Genomic DNA, 18,903 nt, shown 5'->3' with positions numbered 1-18,903 from the left:
GCTCTCTCTCTCTCTCTTTTTCCAACTCTCTTAACTATATTGTTTTGTTTACCTACTGTACCATACAATATATACTTAAGCTAAGCTAGACAAACTGTGCATCTGTAACTTGGCTATGCGATTTTGTAGCTCAAGAGTGGATCGCAGTTTGTTTTCATTGTTTTTCTTTTTCACTTCTTGTTTTTGGTATTGTGTTTCGATTTCGTTTCGTTTTTGGGTTTGTGATTTTTGTACGACTTTCCTCGCATTTTTCAACACTGTTTTTGAGTGCTGCTGCCACAACAACTTTGCACACGCTTCCTGTATGTGGCTTTAGTAATTGAACAAGAACACAAACTAGAAAAGATAAACGAATAATACGAAAACCTATTCCCAAAACACAAACAGACGCATATTGTACAACATATTGAATATTTACTGTACTCGTTTGTTCGATTATCCGTCACGCCCCATACAGATCACAAGGATCGCTTTCCGGATGGTGACCTGCCGCGCTGGAACTTCACCGATTTCATGCACAGCTTCATGATCGTGTTCCGAGTGCTATGCGGAGAGTGGATCGAGTCCATGTGGGACTGCATGTACGTGGGCGATGTCTCCTGCATACCATTCTTCTTGGCCACCGTTGTCATCGGCAATCTTGTGGTAAGTGCGATCATATACTGTGAATAATTGCAATTTGTGTTCACATTGTGGTCTTTCGTTTCGATTTGCAGGTTCTTAACCTTTTCTTAGCCTTGCTTTTGTCAAATTTTGGCTCATCTAGTTTATCAGCACCGACTGCCGACAATGATACCAATAAGATCGCCGAGGCCTTTAATCGTATTGGCCGTTTTAAGAGTTGGGTTAAGCGTAATATTGCTGATTGTTTCAAGTTAATACGTAACAAATTGACAAATCAAATAAGTGATCAACCATCAGGTGAGAGGATCAACCAGATCAGTTGGATTTGGAGCGAAGGTTTTTATCCACTTGTTTTCACTTACTAAACTACTTTTAATTATATAATATCAACTACTATTATCAATGATATCTAATTGCGTTAACGTTAACTTCAACTCACAATTGGCTAACAAATTCCATATATTCTAGTTTGACCAACAAAAATCAAATATCAATACCCGATTCGTATACCAAAACCAATCTTGTTCCTAGTTGACAATTTGCGAAATTAAAAATTTTAAAAATCGAAAACCAAATATAAACTACCCAAAACTCTTTAGTTAGTTAACCAGTTGTACCCATAGTCCATATCCCATGAGTTCAATAATCGATAAATCGATATATCGCAACTATTTACAATCGAATACAATCGAATTAAGACTTTCATCTCGTTCTTCAAATTAAACTTTTCTGTTCATATTGTTTATGTTCTTATCGTTTATGGTTTCCGTTCGATTCGAACCAAATTGTTGTTGTTCGATCCTCGATGAGAGCTATGCGCATGTACATAGTATATGTATGTATCTGTATTTCGATATATGTACATGTACATGTACTCGCCACTCCGTACTCGTACCACGTATGCATCTGGGGGCAACAAGAACTGCAACTGCGCCGAGTGTGACATATCCGCTCACCTCATACCCTAATATTCTACCCATAACTGTTATATATACTTAAATAGTTACTATATGACAAATAGAATCGTAGTCTCGTCATACTATACCTAGCGTTAGTTGTGCGTATTTTATATCTACTATAATAATAATAATAATATTACAAAAAAAAAAGTCATAAACACATCTTGTTTCCTTAGCTAGATATCGACTGTATCTCACAGTATCTCTCTCGTTATCTTCTTCTACAACTACTACTTGTATCATTTCTGTTTAGTTGTTTATTTTTTTGTTTCATTTTTACATACGTGTGTACATATGTGTATATGTATATGTATTTTGTATAGTTAGCAGCTCGAACTCCTCGTATTCGTATTCGTATTCGTATTCGTCTTTTGGGCTAACGCCCACAGCTCACAAAACTGTTCATAGAATAGAATTAGACATGTGTCGATTGGTTTCATGACTCCCCCGCCGCCGCCGTCGTCCCTCTCATACCTAGTTTTGATTAACGATAAATTTGCACTTTTCGAAACGATAAAGAACGAATAAAAAACATTCAAAAATTTGGTCAACATCTGACATTAGCGAATTGCCAATGGTTAACATGAAATTTGATCTATATATATCTATCTAGTATATATATATATATATATAATAACTCTAGATACCCAATAAATTATATAAATTGAAAGTAAAACAGTGGATTTGATCCTTCATAGTGATACGAAACTTTTCTCTTTTTTTTTTCGATATCGATATTATTGTTGTCTGTGTATATTGTATATTGTATAATGTATATTGTATACTGTATATTGTAAATTGTATATGTATGGAGTTTTTTGGTTTATTTTCATTTTCGTTTTCTCGAGTTTTGATTTTTTGACAAAAGTTACAAACAAATTTACCGCTAGCACTTAAATTGTATTTGACATATATACATATGATATATGTGTTTTTTTCGGTTTTGTAAATGTAAACTTAGTGCTTATGTAATACCCATGTCCATGTCCAGAAGCCAGCAGTAGCTACATACATACATAGGTATGTATATTATGAGCAGCTGGCTTCTAGATTGGACAACTTCATGTTTATTTTCGCCAATTAGCGATCATCGATCCGAGCGATCATCATCTAGCGATCATCCCATCTCACTCTGCAGCTCTTTCTCTGGGCGCCCGTTCACAGATCACGTTAATCGCTGTTGTGTTGTTCCACGAATGGCATTAGCATGCCAGCAGCGCTTGCTCAACTGTATCTAGCACCGCGATCGGATCGTTGATCGGTTGAGCCAGCGCGCTCATGTTTTCTGTTCCATTATGTGTCGTAAATAAAAAGAAAAAAAAAACATTAGAAAAATCTACTTAATATTCATATGATATTAATCGCATAACTATCTATATTCTTTTCATTTATGTAATGTGGCTATCATGATTAAAAAATAAATATAAATAAAATATATCCATGCATTGGCCAACGTATCGAACGCCTCAAAACTCATTCTCAAACGACAAAATCAAATCGAAAAAAAAAAAATGATAACAAACAAATCGTTTTATATATCTCATCTAATCAACCAATAACGACAACAACAACGACAACAACAATGATAAAAAAAAAAACCAACAATAACAACAACTCTTGAATGCGAACGGCAACTGCTTTGCTTGTGTTTGAAATTGAAAAACGTGCGAATGTTTCGCGCTCGCTTTATGATTTCCCTCCCATCACCCATACATGTACAACCATATATACGTATATGCTATATAATATATGTATATATATATATTTGTGTCACACATATGCTATATACATATATATATACATCTACATATATATACTATATATAACGTGTACATATCGAAAAAAAAAATAATTTTAAATAATAACAAAATGTAAAAAAACAAAAAAAACAAAAACGAAACAAAACAATATTTGGATACGAAAGGCAAGGGCGTTTGTCGTTGTATATCTGCAGAGCACGGTGACAACGAATTGGAGCTGGGCCACGACGAGATACTGGCCGATGGGCTGATCAAGAAGGGCATCAAGGAGCAAACACAGCTGGAGGTGGCCATCGGCGATGGCATGGAGTTCACAATCCACGGCGACATGAAGAACAGCAAGCCGAAGAAATCCAAATATCTAAATAATGCAACGGTAAATAAAACAACTCGAATTCGATTATCTATAAAATATATACATATATGTGTATATACTCTGTTTGCTTCATGATATATGTATATATGTGTATGTATGTATATATTTGTGTGTATATATATTCGTAGATATTTGATAAACATGTGTATGGAGGCAAGTGCCTATGCAAATACACTGCAAATATGGTATGGTATGGCTATAGAAGGATGACTCCTTCGTAGTTAACTTGGATTCCGTCTGCCTTTTCAATGTTCCCAGCTATATGCTAGAGTAGGTCATTGGGCTTCATTTGTGATTGTATTAGTGCGTTAAGCCTAGAGTATACTGTGTCTTATGGGTCTGTGGGGCAACTACAGTGGGCCCTCAGTATCATATGTAGCGGGCATATTGAAAGAAGTACGCCTACAGTATGCCACGCCTCCAGTTTTGAGCTGTCAGAATAAATTTCCTAACTAAATTTGATACGGATAGACGATATATTTTTATAATCTAAACTCCAATGGTTTCTAGTTCGTGTATTTGCGTGTATTTGTGGCTATGTACATTTGTGTACGAATCTCTATGAATATATGTATATGCACATATTTAGGAATATATACATACGATTTCCAACTACCTATGCATGTATATGTTTCTTATATATACATGCCTATCTATATACATACATACATATATGCATAGATATATATAGCTATATGTCTATGCATACATATATATATTTATATATATAAATTTACATATTTAGACTAATTTTCTTAACGACAACAAATTGATTTATATTATTTATTCATTTCCTTTTCGTTCATATATTAAATAACTTTTTTACATATAACTGTCTATGTGTATGTACTATGTTTGTGTGTGTGTGTGTGTGTATGTGCGTGTGCGAAAAAAAAACTCGACCAACCAACTGAACCTAACACTCGAACTGAACACGTTCGAAAATATATATATATGAAAAAATATATATAAAAAAAAAAATACAAAACAAAAACAAATATATATATATATATATATATATAAAATATATATAAATAATTATACAGATGATTGGCAACTCAATTAACCACCAAGACAATAGACTGGAACACGAGCTAAACCATAGAGGTTTGTCCTTACAGGACGACGACACTGCCAGCATTAACTCATATGGTAGCCATAAGAATCGACCATTCAAGGACGAGAGCCACAAGGGCAGCGCCGAAACGATGGAGGGCGAGGAGAAGCGCGACGCCAGCAAAGAGGATTTAGGTCTCGACGAGGACCTGGACGAGGAGGGCGAATGCGAGGAGGGCCCCCTCGACGGTGATATCATAATACACGCTAACGACGAGGATATACTTGACGAATATCCAGCTGATTGCTGCCCCGATTCGTACTATAAGAAATTTCCAATCTTAGCCGGTGACGAAGATTCGCCGTTCTGGCAAGGATGGGGCAATTTACGACTGAAAACTTTTCAATTAATTGAAAATAAATATTTTGAAACAGCTGTTATCACTATGATTTTAATGAGTAGCTTAGCTTTGGTAAGTCGACTACAACTACAACTACTTAAAAAAACAATTTTAAAAAACCAAAAAACAAAACAAAAACAAATTTGCCAAAAACGCAAAATATTTTTGAAATTTCTCAAAAATATTTGCATTTTATTGAATTTGCAAATTAATTAAAAATCAAGCAAAAACAAAAGAAGAAAACTAAGTAGTTAAACAAGCCTCGCTTAAACTTTACCAAAGTTGATTGCTTCATTGAATATTTGATTTGAATTTTTGATTTGTTACTAGAGTCAATTAGCCTAGTTGAGCTTAGCTTAGATTCAACAATATTACAAATACTTTGATTTACAAATTTTTTTTTAAATCTTCATTTTGCCGTTACTGGTAGCAACACAAGACACACAAATGCTTAATGCCTAATTGCTTGAGATTCTCGAATATATGTATTTACAATATATTTATATATATGATTTCATTATGTGATCCAGCCAGCCAGCTTATTGCTGTTGCTATCAGTAGTTGAGCAACGATTTAATTTGAATTAAAATTTCCTGAGTTGTTATTAGAGCTTTGATCCCCAACCTGAGATGATGTTGATGTTGCCTTTTGACCTAAGCTTAGGCACATTCCAGTCAAACGGTTTGTGTCTTTGCCTATGCGCAAAAGCACATGGAATACCCTGTAATAATTGCATAACAATTTCGATTGGCATTACATGCGTAGGGCTTTTGTCTAGCTAGAGAAGTTTACCGTTAGCTTTCTGTGAGAGACGCTTATGCGTATTATTTCAAGAATTTTGTCTTCAATTTCTTTGAAAATTTTTCTTTAATTGCGTTTGACTTTCATTTGTCCGTAAACGAAGAAGAAGAAGAAAAAACAAATATAACAACAACACTTTTTTCTTGCCTCAAATAAAAAAGAAAAAAAAAATATATATATAACAATAATAATAATACTAATAACAATAATAATAATAATAATAATAATAAATGAAGTGTAGATACTCGAGTATGTGAGTAAAGCCAGTAATGCGGCAGCTGCTCCAGACTTACGTAATTACCATATATTGCTTATCGATTATCTAGCTTCTTATACTGCTTCTAGATACCATATACAACCTCTCTCTCTATACTTATCTACTTGTACTTGTAATGCAAACAAAAACTTCTTTTACAAATAACTTGAATACCCCACTCGCCCCCACACCAAACAACGACTCCAACATCGACTCCGACAGGCTTTAGAAGATGTTCACCTGCCACAACGGCCGATACTGCAGGATATTTTATACTATATGGACAGAATATTTACGGTTATATTCTTCTTGGAGATGTTAATCAAGTGGTTGGCGCTCGGCTTCAAAGTGTACTTCACGAATGCGTGGTGCTGGCTTGATTTCGTTATTGTCATGGTAAGTCCATCTCGTTGGCCGTGTACAAATGCTTTCGATTTTTAAGTTACTTAACAAATCACGAACCGAATCCGAATCACAATTAAATGCAATTTGTCCAAATTTACAAAAAAATTAAAATAATTACAACAACTCGAATTAGGTATAAAAAAAATGAACAGAAAAAAAATAATACCTGTACTATATATATATATCGATCTATATACACTGACTGACATCTGGACTCTATATGGATATATTTCGAAAATAATGTATAAATAGAATTTTCTAAATTTTTGATTTCTGCCAATTTGTATAACGGTTAGGAGAGCTACATGTATAACACATCTGTAAACAGTAGTGTAACAGCGAACCCGTAAGCAGCCATGTAACATATGAAACCCAGTTGAAAACTTAGACTATAAAAGTTGTAGAATAACTAGTTAGTCATTTATCTAGTCTAGACTAAGCCAATCTACTATCTGCACACTATATAATATCTATTCATATATATATATATAATACTTGAAAAAAAAAAAAAACAAAACATATTTAGATCATGCGATCATTCGAATTTCACTCGAATTTTAATTTACTTATGATTTCGAGTTTGCATTTGAGTTGGAATTTGATTTTTTGAGTGGTTTCCGAAGCTGTTCATGCTTAAATACATACTATGTACTTATGTAATGGTCGTTTAGCTGTCGCTAATCAATTTGGCTGCGGTCTGGTCCGGAGCCGACGATGTGCCCGCCTTCCGCTCGATGCGGACCCTACGCGCTTTGAGGCCATTGCGCGCCGTTTCGCGATGGGAGGGCATGAAAGTAAGTAATAGACGCTCTCTCTCTCTCTCTCTGTCTCTATTGCTGTCTCTCTCGTAAATAGTACTCGTGTAAATGTGTCTTGCGCTCGCTCTCTCTCTCTCTCTCTCTCTCTCTCTCTCTGTTTCTTTCTATCTGTCGCTCTGTATGTCTGTCTGAGTGTGCGTGCGTGTGCGTGTGTATGGGAGTGCGCATTATCTACGTCCAATCCCATATTTATATATACATATACATCTATGTACCAGCTATATTAAATGTCGTAATACTTACAAATGTTATCAATCTCTTATATGTATACAATGTGTATTAACTGTTATACTATTATACAAACTCAATATCAAAGCCAATGGCGATTGTCAGCTGTGCGCTTGATGTTGTTCTGTTTACTCTCTTAGCTGTGGCTGCGACAACATCAAGAGCATTTCTTTCTCTCGCTCTATTTCTCACTATCTCTCTCTCTCTCTCTCTCTCTCTGTCTCTTTATGTGTGTGCTAACTGCTAAGATTCTTGGTGTGTGTGCGCCAAGCTGCACTAATTGTATAAATGTGCGTGTGCCGATCGTAATTGATCCGTTGCAGCAGTTCTTACTGTTATATGCATAATTATTATATGCCTAACTGTTATACGCTTAGCTGTTATACGGCTAACTGCCAATTATTCGTTTAACTGTTATACGTTTAACTGTTATATGCGTAACTGTTATACGTCTAACTGTTCTAAGAATAACCATTTATTATGCGCTCAACTGTTATATGCCTAATTAATTTCGCGATCTTCCATCACGAGTACTTCCATATATATATACATTTTATATCTAAATATATATATATGTATATAAGTATGTATGTGTGTATGTGTGTTTGTTGTGTGTTATATACGAATATTTTATTTTATTTTATTTTTTTTTTTTTTTTCATTTATTTTGTCTATGTTTTCGATTATCAGCGTTGTATCTGTGTTGATTACCAAACAATTGTTCACACTGCGCTTAGAGCGGCGCTTTGCTAACTGTTATACCAGCCAGTATGTACATTTATTTTGTGTTCTTTAACCATTGTACCTAACCATCCACAGCAATCAATCTCTGACTAATACTGTACCACATATACCTACATATATGTATATGTGTGACAATTGTATTATATACTATAATTATAGCAAACGTTTCTACATATATCTACATAATGTTGCATTAGGAGTTCAATCATGTTGCAATTGTATAACAAATAATTCTAAATCTATGTATGTATGTATATCAGTGAGCTAATTATCATTTTGAATTCAATTCTTATCATACCCGAAGTTAAATGTAAGAGAAGGAGCTTCTTCTTATTCGTTGGTTATCGTTTTGAATTTTTCTGTTATATACATAATCCAGTCATGTGCCCAACTATATAACCATATACATTTACCTATGAATGTATGTATGTACATGTGTATTATTATAATATATAAACGTTGCCGCTGTAATGCTTTAGCTTTGTATATTATGTTATACTCTGTTATAAGATCAACTCAACTCAAGTATATACATACATATATATAGTTTATAAATAGATTATATAATCGCCTAGTGTAGCATCAGTTATAGACTGTAATCTAGGTTAAGTATAACAGTTGTATTATCTGTATATTAAGTACTAAGCCGAAGCTACGTACTACTTGCTAAACCATTAAACACATTGGTTTGCATACCCATCCGTATGTAAATAGATGCGTATGTAAGTAGTTTGGTTCAAACGCAATCCGAAACTCAATCAAGTAGCGCCCTTAGTCGACCCCTAGAATCTCGAATACCCGTATACCCGTATAACCATATACTCCTGTATCCGTTATTTAATCTTAGCGTAAACCGTAGCCATTGACTCTCAACTCTATCTGTCATTCTGAATCATATAAAAGGACCCATACCAAATCCCCCCGAACCATCTCCAAGGCCTAGTACCTTAGCGGCACCGAAGATCCAATAATGATATATATATTTTTCTTAAATATGTATATATTACCCGTTTCTTGTATACTACTATATATTAGGCGCATAAGCACCACCACTGTACAAAGACGCGAAGAGCAAAAACTTTCTAGATTTCTACTCGAAAAGTCGCCTAGTGTAAAAAATACAACAACATTCCAATCAAATCCCCAGAGATATACAATTATTATCGTTGAACTCTAGGTAATACGAATCGTTTGTATATACATATACATATACATATATATACCGTTGTCCTGTAAATAGGTATTTCTTATACTATATATAAATATATGTGCATCGCAATAGAAACGACAGTCGAATACAATTGCAATTGTCAACATTTGACAGATTGCGTATACGCAGTGGTGGCAGTGTTTTACTTATATACAAGCCGCATCCAAAACTCAATCAGTCTGGCTCAGGGCCCTGTGAAATCCAATTGCGTGCTTCGCACGCTCACACACAACTCCATTCGAGGCCCGGCCAGGCTAACGAACATATATCAAGAACTTTTGTACCTACCAACCAGCCAATGAAATCCCCGAACCAATCGAGTCCGGCAGCAAAGTTTGAGCAAAAATGTGTCAATATAAAGACAAAAGCCAACAAAATAATGACAGCCCCATCAAATGAAACGAAAAACCTAGTGCGAACGTTGCACGGCGGCACAATGGACCCACAGGCAATGCAAACGTCACAGATTGCTCTAATCTAAACAAACACACACACACACACACTTACACAGACAGACACACGGACAAACATACTAACTGACCTACACACATCCACACTCACACACAAATGCGATATGAAAATATATATACATATATTGGGGCTTGTATATAGGGCAGCACCTAGTATTCGAATACAATGAACACTCTAACAGTACTCGTAATCGTAACTGTAATTGTAACCGTAACTTTAACTGTAACACTAGTTGACAATGTCGATAAGAAAATTGAATCATTGGGTCCATGCGTCTCTCCCAATTGGCGTTTGCATGTGGCCTCGTCCATTGTGAAGCTCTGTGCAGCTGTGAAGGGTGCAACACGAAATGTTTTCTTCTTTTTTTATATACGAAAATCTTCAACCCCTCATTGAGTCAATATACAACTAGTTAGTATACAAACAAAATATATACCCCATTCATCCCAGAAGTTTCTCCTCAGTACAGACAGGCTCTCGATCATCCCTCAATCTAACAATAGCCGCTCCTAGGACAGGCCTTTGTTGCAGACAGATGTGTCAGGCTCCTTTAAGAGAGGTCTCTCGATTGTTTCTATTTGTCAGCCCTCCCTTATACAAACAGTATTTCGATCTCTTGTTCTCTTATTAATCAAAGTATTCACTACTCTGAAACATTTCTTCATTTGTCTTATACAGGCAACTGCTTGATCTCATTTTCTCGTATGTTAATTCAACCTCCTTTATAAGCAGACGGTCTCTCGATTTTTAAAACATCTTCTTACACCGAAAGCCTCTTGATTACTCATATGCAATTCGCTCTTATACTTATTAATCTAATCTTATAACTAGCCCGAAATTCTTGATCTATTGTAACTCCTAATACTACCAACTCTTATACATATGTAGTATCTCTTCTGAACAGTCCCTCGATCTCTGTATTCCTTATAACTGTTACACAACCAACCCGAAATAACTCTTTTAATCTCTTCTATTCCTAAAACTCTTATACTTGAACTTATAACCACCCCATGCATAAGAGCTCTTCCTTTCACAAATACAGACAGGCTCTCGATCTCGTTGCCTTTGACAGCTCATTGAACAACCCATTGTTCTGTTTTTTTACTCAATTCAACCAATCCAATGTTATGAGTGTCGTAATCCCTTCAATCCCGCCAGTTGTGTTGTTGTCGAATGCTCCAACTACCCTCGAGCATTACTTGTACTTGTCCAATCGTAGCGTATTCTTGAACCACAGCTATCAATGTTACATGCATAACGAGTATACTATAAGTATGTACTACTACTACTCCAACTTCAAACTATCTATCTATCTATCTATATATATATACGTATCTGTTAACACGTTCCATGTATGTGTGTGTGATCGAATCGAAATAACTATACTCCAATATATGTGTTTATCTACCTAGTTGACTAAATACTTACATATGTTGTATGTGTTTTGCAAGTACTACAAAAATATATACCTTAAATACCTCCATCTTATTATTATATATATGCTATATACTATATCATAAACAAAATACTAGGCTACCATATAAGTAATGTCGATTTAAGTGCTAGAGCTGCTCAAGCCAAATGCGAAAGGCAACTGAGTTCCGTTGAGGTTCGTTTACGTAGGTTTCGCCCGACTACAGCAGGCAACAGTTGACATTTATATATACATATATATATGCTTATAATTCAGTTATGTATGTATTTGAAGAAACAAGAACAAGTACGACAGGACAAACACAAACCCAACTTACCCCAAAACAAGAAACAGAAAAGAAAAGAAAAATCAAATCAAACAAAAAATGGAAATTCGAAACCCAAATTATCAAAAACACTTTTATATTAATCGTAACTTTATTTAAAATAAATTTGTTAAACTTGGCACTATTCGAACTATATCGAAACTAGGTATCGCTTATCAACTTCGTTGCTTCACTTGTTGGAGCTGGTGGTATTCAAGCCTTCAAGACTATGCGAACGTTAAGAGCACTGAGACCACTACGTGCCATGTCCCGTATGCAGGGCATGCGGGTACGTACTTTCATACATTAAACCAATTACGTAAAAAAAAAAATACTAAACAGAAAAAATACCAACAAAATACCAAATACCAAATACAAAACAACCAGAATACAAACAGCAACAGCTTCTCAATACTACATATTCCAATATTCATTCATTCAGTACCAACAAAAATATTATCAAGTTCAATCAAAATTCCACAGCGATTTTCATTATGATCAAAATCCAAAAACAAAATGGCTGCCCATGCAGTTGTCAACACTCTCTTATACGCGCGCTGATATTAATTACTCTTATACACACACACACACACTCATGCCACAACACTAACCAGCCACACACACACACACAACACACACAAATACCTCTATCTATTAATTAGTTGAATACTTAATCATAAAATGTATTTAGTCGAATTATTAGCAAAACAGTTAAATACCAAAAAAAAATACTAAAATTAAAAAAATAATTATCAACGTGCAGCAGATAAAAAAATCTAATTTTTGTTTGTTGTTAATTTTCCTAGACTATTTCGTAACGTTGAACAATTCTAGATTGCATCCATAATTTGTCAACTGATTAGCTCAATTTATTTATATACTCAAACTCTTGTTATTATCGAACACACGTTATTTATATGCCTACATTAAATATACATCTATATATGTATATAAATATATCTTATGTTTTTAAGTACCGTTAATCGTAGTGCATTTTTTTACTCTCGTACATGGAACTCAATTGGAAATTGAATATTTTTAAAACTATTTAAATCTATAGCTCACTCAACACCCAATTGTTCTTCAACATATCTCTCTCTTTCTCTCTCTCTGTCTCTGCCTCTGCCTCTCTGTCTCTCTCTTTGCTATGCCTCTCGCTCACTCTCACTTTCTCCCGCTCTCTCGCTCTCTCTCTTTATCTATCGCTCATTTGTATTTAGCTTGTTCTTTAGAAGTCTAACTGCATTCTATGCTCTATTAGAGATAACGCTCAGTTATATCACTCGAAAATTACAACACATACATATACATACATCTATAATATGTATGTAATCATTAGAATCTATAATTGAAAGCGGAAAAAAAATCAACACCAATTGGAATTGAAACATATGGTGAATTCTGAGCACTTTCGTTGGAATCTCTCTACCTCTCTCTCCCTGTCACGCACTCTCTCTCTCTCTCTCTCCGCTCTTACTCTCCATAAACCATATTTAGTTAAGTTATTATATTTATGTATACTTATATATATCGTACGGTTACGAGCACCAAATGTAAATCTATTTTGTAGCTTAGAGTTTAATGCACCTCAATGAACTCTGTTCCGTTATGCTGCGTGCCTCTTGCTTTCATGATCTGTGTAAATGTGTCGTCTAGTGATATGCAAATCAAGCCACTCAAGCCTCTGCTGCTGCTTTATACATATATATAAATAATGTGATAACTAATCGACTGTTAAATCAGTTCAACGCTTGCTGCATGCTGCACCTAAAGTAGTTCGAACAAGAACACAACAAAGAACATCACGAGACACATCACGAACATCATCATCATCATTATCATCATCATTATCATAGCATACTAAAGCAGACATCACATCATCTCTCCCTCTCTTTCTCTCTCTCTCTCTCTTTCTCTCAAACTGTCATACACACACACTCACTCACACCCAACTGATCTATAAATAGTGTAACTGTACTATATCATGCTTACTACACATACTAACTACAACAACTCTAACTTATATAACTATAAATTGCTAACTTTTATTGCCAAATTGACTAAATAACTCTCTCTGCATTTATTGTATTATATTCTATATACTCCCCCAAACCAAAAAACAAAAAAAAAAAAACATAATTCACCAACACAAAAAATAAAACTGCTCCTGATATCCACAACTATCCACATCAACCAAAAAAAAACCTTCCCAACATCGAACATCGAAAACGACGACCCGAATAAATAATCAAAAATATAATAAAATAAAAACAATATGAAATTCGCATAATTAAAATATAAATCAAAAATAAAAATGAAAATGATATCGTAACAAAATTATCATGAAACCAGGTCGTCGTTAATGCGCTGGTACAAGCTATACCGTCCATCTTCAATGTGCTATTGGTGTGTCTAATATTTTGGCTAATTTTTGCCATAATGGGTGTACAGCTTTTTGCTGGAAAATATTTTAAGGTACGTTCCCACGTTTTTACCAAAAACAAAACAAAACAAACCAAAAATTCAAAATACCAAATACAAAATAAAACCAAAAAGCAAACGAAAATATTTATATATATACAAAACGAAAGTCCAAAACTGGTGCAAAGAATCTTGTGCCACTTTTCGACCCGAAATCCAAGCAGCCATTAATTAGCAAGAAATTCAAGAAAATCAAAACACTCGATCTCAAATCCGAATTGAAGTGGTCTTCAAACTAGACCTATGAAATGCGTATCTTTGCATCTATTTTTCGTAAATAGTTGATCGAAAACTATAATCAAAATTAATACTCGAAATACTCGCACTTATCTAGTCTACTCGTTCGTACGCTCGCTCGTACTTATCACATATCTTCTTGCTTCATTTTTGTCGCTGTTGATTTAAGTGCGAGTATCAGAGAGAGAATGTATTCGTACTTGTCTAGGCATCAACTTGTAAATATGCTGCTGTACATACTCCGGTGTAATACCCAACTATCATGTATACATATATATAATACTGTATTCTATACTCTATGCTGTATGCTGTATGCTGTATGCTGTATGGTATGCTGTATGCTGTATGCTGTATGCTGTATGCTGTATGCTGTATGCTGTATGCTGTATGCTGTATGCTGTATGCTGTATGCTGTATGCTGTATGCTGTATGCTGTATGCTGTATGCTGTATGCTGTATGCTGTATGCTGTATGCTGTATGCTGTATGCTGTATGCTGTATGCTGTATGCTGTATGCTGTATGCTGTATGCTGTATGCTGTATGCTGTATGCTGTATGCTGTATGCTGTATGCTGTATGCTGTATACTCTGTACTCTGTACAATGTACTTCCGATAATAATGCCCAACTGTATCGCGTCCTAGATAGCATTTCAGTTAGGCACAGAGCATGAATAGTTGCATATCCGAATTATAAATCAAGTACTCAATACACTTAACTCCAAGTTGTATGCGACACTCGACTGTTGCTGCACCAATACCCATGCAGAAAAGAAAAACCAACCAATTAATCATTAATTAATTATATTTAGTACACTCGTTTAGTACTAGAATTTAGTTTTGCCTTTTGCACAAAATACTCTTTAAGAACTTATTCTCAGTGCTGGCCCAGTGGCAGCCATCAAATGCTAAAATATATATATACCCACCTATATATATATATATAACTATATACAATGCTAATTAGCTGCTGAAACAACACACTCACACACACATACACACACAAATATACATGCAATATGCCTTTACAAGTTACTTGTAATAAATTTATTTGTAATTAGCCGTAGCTTAGCCTAAATTTTCTTGAATTCAATGATTGCTTTTACACTGCCTAAAAGAAGGAAACAGGCCAAGATACAAAATTATTTTTTTACTGCAATACAGTCAAGTTAATTGACATAATTTTTTTTGATAAACTGACTTAAATTTTTGCTTCAAATTTTGTATAGAACATTTACGTGCTCTATAGATGTATTTCTAATATTATAATAATTAACAATAATTTTGTGAATAGTTTTCTCGATGATTTTTTTTTTCGTTTGCATATCAGTAAAATTTTGGGCAGTGTAGAAGCAGTTGTAAATAAATTCGCCTAACATAACTTACGCATAACTGAAATTAATTTATTTTTAAACAAAATCTCAAAAATATAAAAACACAAAAAAAAAATCAAACAAACACTTTCAATGAAAACACAATTCGATGATGATGCTCCGGACGACAATGATGATGCTGGCGATGCTGAATGCAGTGCGAAGATTTAAATGGAACAAAGCTCAGCCACGAGATAATACCAAATCGCAATGCATGCGAGAGCGAGAACTACACGTGGGTGAATTCAGCAATGAATTTCGATCATGTAGGTAACGCGTATCTGTGCCTTTTCCAAGTGGCGACCTTTAAAGGCTGGATACAAATAATGAACGATGCTATCGATTCACGAGAGGTAATGCCCTTCAGTTCCTTTCCTTTTCCTTATTTTATTTACTTTACTTGCCTATATGCATATACATATATACTATATAGTATATATGAAAATGAAAAAAAAAAAAAACTTGACGCTCAACTCATGTTTATTTGGTTATGCGCTTTAAAAAGATGAAGTAAACGCAATCCTATATATAAATATACTACATATATTCTCTATACGAATCTATAAGTATTTAACGTAATTTTCAATTAATCAACATTTCTATCTATACATTTTTTTCTTCTTTTTTATATGAACTACAACAACAACAACAACAACAACAACTACTACAACAACACAATACAACATAACAACTATCAACTACTACTCTGGCCACCCACAACAACAACAACAACAAACCACACAACAACACTGCCGTATAACACTAAAAATGATCCATTCACAATAAACAAAAACCAAAACGAAAACGAAATCCTCAACCGATGTCAAAATTGCCAAAAACACGAAAAATTCCACAAAATCTATACATCGTTATCGCTATCGATAAACGATAACCAGGTGGACAAGCAGCCGATTCGTGAAACGAACATCTACATGTATTTATATTTCGTGTTCTTCATCATATTTGGATCATTTTTCACACTCAATCTGTTCATTGGTGTTATCATTGATAATTTTAATGAGCAAAAGAAAAAAGCAGGTGGATCATTAGAAATGTTCATGACAGAAGATCAGAAAAAGTACTATAATGCTATGAAAAAGATGGGCTCTAAAAAACCATTAAAAGCCATTCCAAGACCAAGGGTAAGACAACAAAAATAAATACCAAAAACAAACCAAAAAAAAAAAAAGTACAAAATACTCAAAGTATGATATAAATACTAAATAACATAGTAAACCAACTCAATCAAAAACATACTAATTAATAATCAAAATAACAAAAAGAAAAAAAAAAACGAATATATATTTAAATTATCAACAAAATAATATAAAATAATATGAGCAAAAAATTTATATTTAATTTTTGCAATGCGAGCTCAAAAAATTAGATCTTCGATTTGCAATTATTTTTGCTAAAAACCTTTCGAAATGGCATCAAATCCATTTCAAAATACTCAGCTCGATTGCTACACATAAAACGAATACTAAATGATATATCAAATATTTCTATATATACAGATATATCTAAAATGAAAATATGAATAATCAAATAATGCAAATATCAAACGAGAAAATAGTTCGTGATCGCGTCATCTGTGCCAATCGTACTCAATTTGTATATATATATATATACACCTCTCTCTCTATATATATAGTAATATATATATATATATCTACTTTTTTCTATGAGTTAACGAAAACCGAATATGCAATTATAACAATATTATGAACGAATACCGAACTGGGACTGCCACGCACTGACACTTCGACCCGACGAATACCCTTGCAAATCTGTTAACAATGCAATCTCAAATTCAAATTCAATTCTAAAATCTTAAATCTAAAAAAAAAAAAAATAAAGGCCCTGTTCTCTAGCAATATTTTGTTCAAGTTGAATAAATGGATCTTAAAACAAGCGCAAAGTCGAGTCGCTGGAATAGCAGCCGTAGTGTGTGGTATGCACAACCTGTTAAGCTCCACACACATGCATATATATATACATCTCCCCTGATATATATACAGATGCATATGTGTTTAATGGTGTATGTGAAACATCTTGTGCATCGGATCGACATTGATGAGGGCACGCTACCGCTGCCATTGAGCGGACTCCTTGAAGTATATACTATGCTCTCGACATACTACTGTTTGTTTCTTAAATAATAATACTTAATACTTCATTTCAATAACAATATTTAAGTATTGTGTCCGTATGGTTGTCTGTACTTAAACATTTTTATGTCTGCCATTTGTAACCTAGACCAACATGAAATTTATGCCAAAATTCAAAAAACAATTCCAAAATTCTCTGTAAAAATAAATAAAAACAAAAAACAATCAATTTATGTACATATGCTCTATATCTCTCTTTCTATTTCTCTTTATATATTTATAAATATATATATATATATTTCTCAATATACACTCTCTTGTACTCTCTCTCTCTCTCTCTCTCCTTATAAAGGCAATCTAAGTGCATGTTTCTTCATTTCTTTTTATTGACTAAATTTCAATTAAATGGCACGTGAATCTGAATCATGTTTGGGCATGTTGTGTAGCGTTAGAAGACACAAATCAAGTTATGTTAGACACAGCTACGAGGCATGTTCCGATCAATGAAACGATCCAAAATTCAAGACTTTAACCAAATCCCCCTCCCCTTGCGGCCCAACGAACATACATTAAAACTATCAGACCACGACTGTAGCAGCACGTTTTATACTAAATACTCTAAACTGTACTCGAAACACAAAAAAAAAAGAAAACATACTTAAATAATCAATTAATCAAGTAATCAATTAATCAATAATCAACTCAAATAATCAATAATCAATTGCGAATGCTGTCTGTCCTTAAGATGTAGTTGAATGAAATTGTCTGCTCTCATATTAAGTAACAATTATTCAATGATAATCAAAGCGCACCGACTCACTGTCACACTATCAACTCTAATCTGTTGCTCTATCT

General features: G+C 34.1%; 1 protein-coding gene across 8 annotated transcripts in view; it reads left to right on the top strand.

Moving 5' to 3' along the window:
• para (sodium voltage-gated channel paralytic) overlaps positions 1–18,903 on the top strand; it is a 78,607-nt gene that overhangs the window by 44,525 nt on the left and 15,179 nt on the right. For 3 of the 8 annotated variants that reach the window (XM_089263409.1, XM_089263414.1, XM_089263412.1), the window contains 9 exons: positions 458–645; positions 717–921; positions 3,508–3,719; positions 4,766–5,248; positions 6,456–6,629; positions 12,015–12,137; positions 14,201–14,323; positions 16,096–16,290; positions 16,834–17,079. In XM_089263409.1, coding sequence (XP_089119535.1) covers positions 458–645; positions 717–921; positions 3,508–3,719; positions 4,766–5,248; positions 6,456–6,629; positions 12,015–12,137; positions 14,201–14,323; positions 16,096–16,290; positions 16,834–17,079 — 1,949 coding nt within the window. Of the gene's footprint in view, positions 1–457; positions 646–716; positions 961–3,507; positions 3,720–4,765; positions 5,249–6,455; positions 6,630–12,014; positions 12,138–14,200; positions 14,324–16,095; positions 16,291–16,833; positions 17,080–18,903 lie in introns of all 8 variants that reach the window. The other 5 variants (XM_089263413.1, XM_089263411.1, XM_089263410.1 and 2 more) reach the window with 5 other exon arrangements.

Source organism: Drosophila navojoa, chromosome X, assembly GCF_054131105.1.
Source record: "Drosophila navojoa isolate 15081-1374.11 chromosome X, UAZ_NAV_1.0, whole genome shotgun sequence".
Lineage (NCBI taxonomy): Eukaryota > Metazoa > Arthropoda > Insecta > Diptera > Drosophilidae > Drosophila > Drosophila navojoa.
The sequence above is the reverse complement of the archived record's forward strand: the minus strand, read 5'-3'. Positions and strand labels throughout refer to the sequence as shown.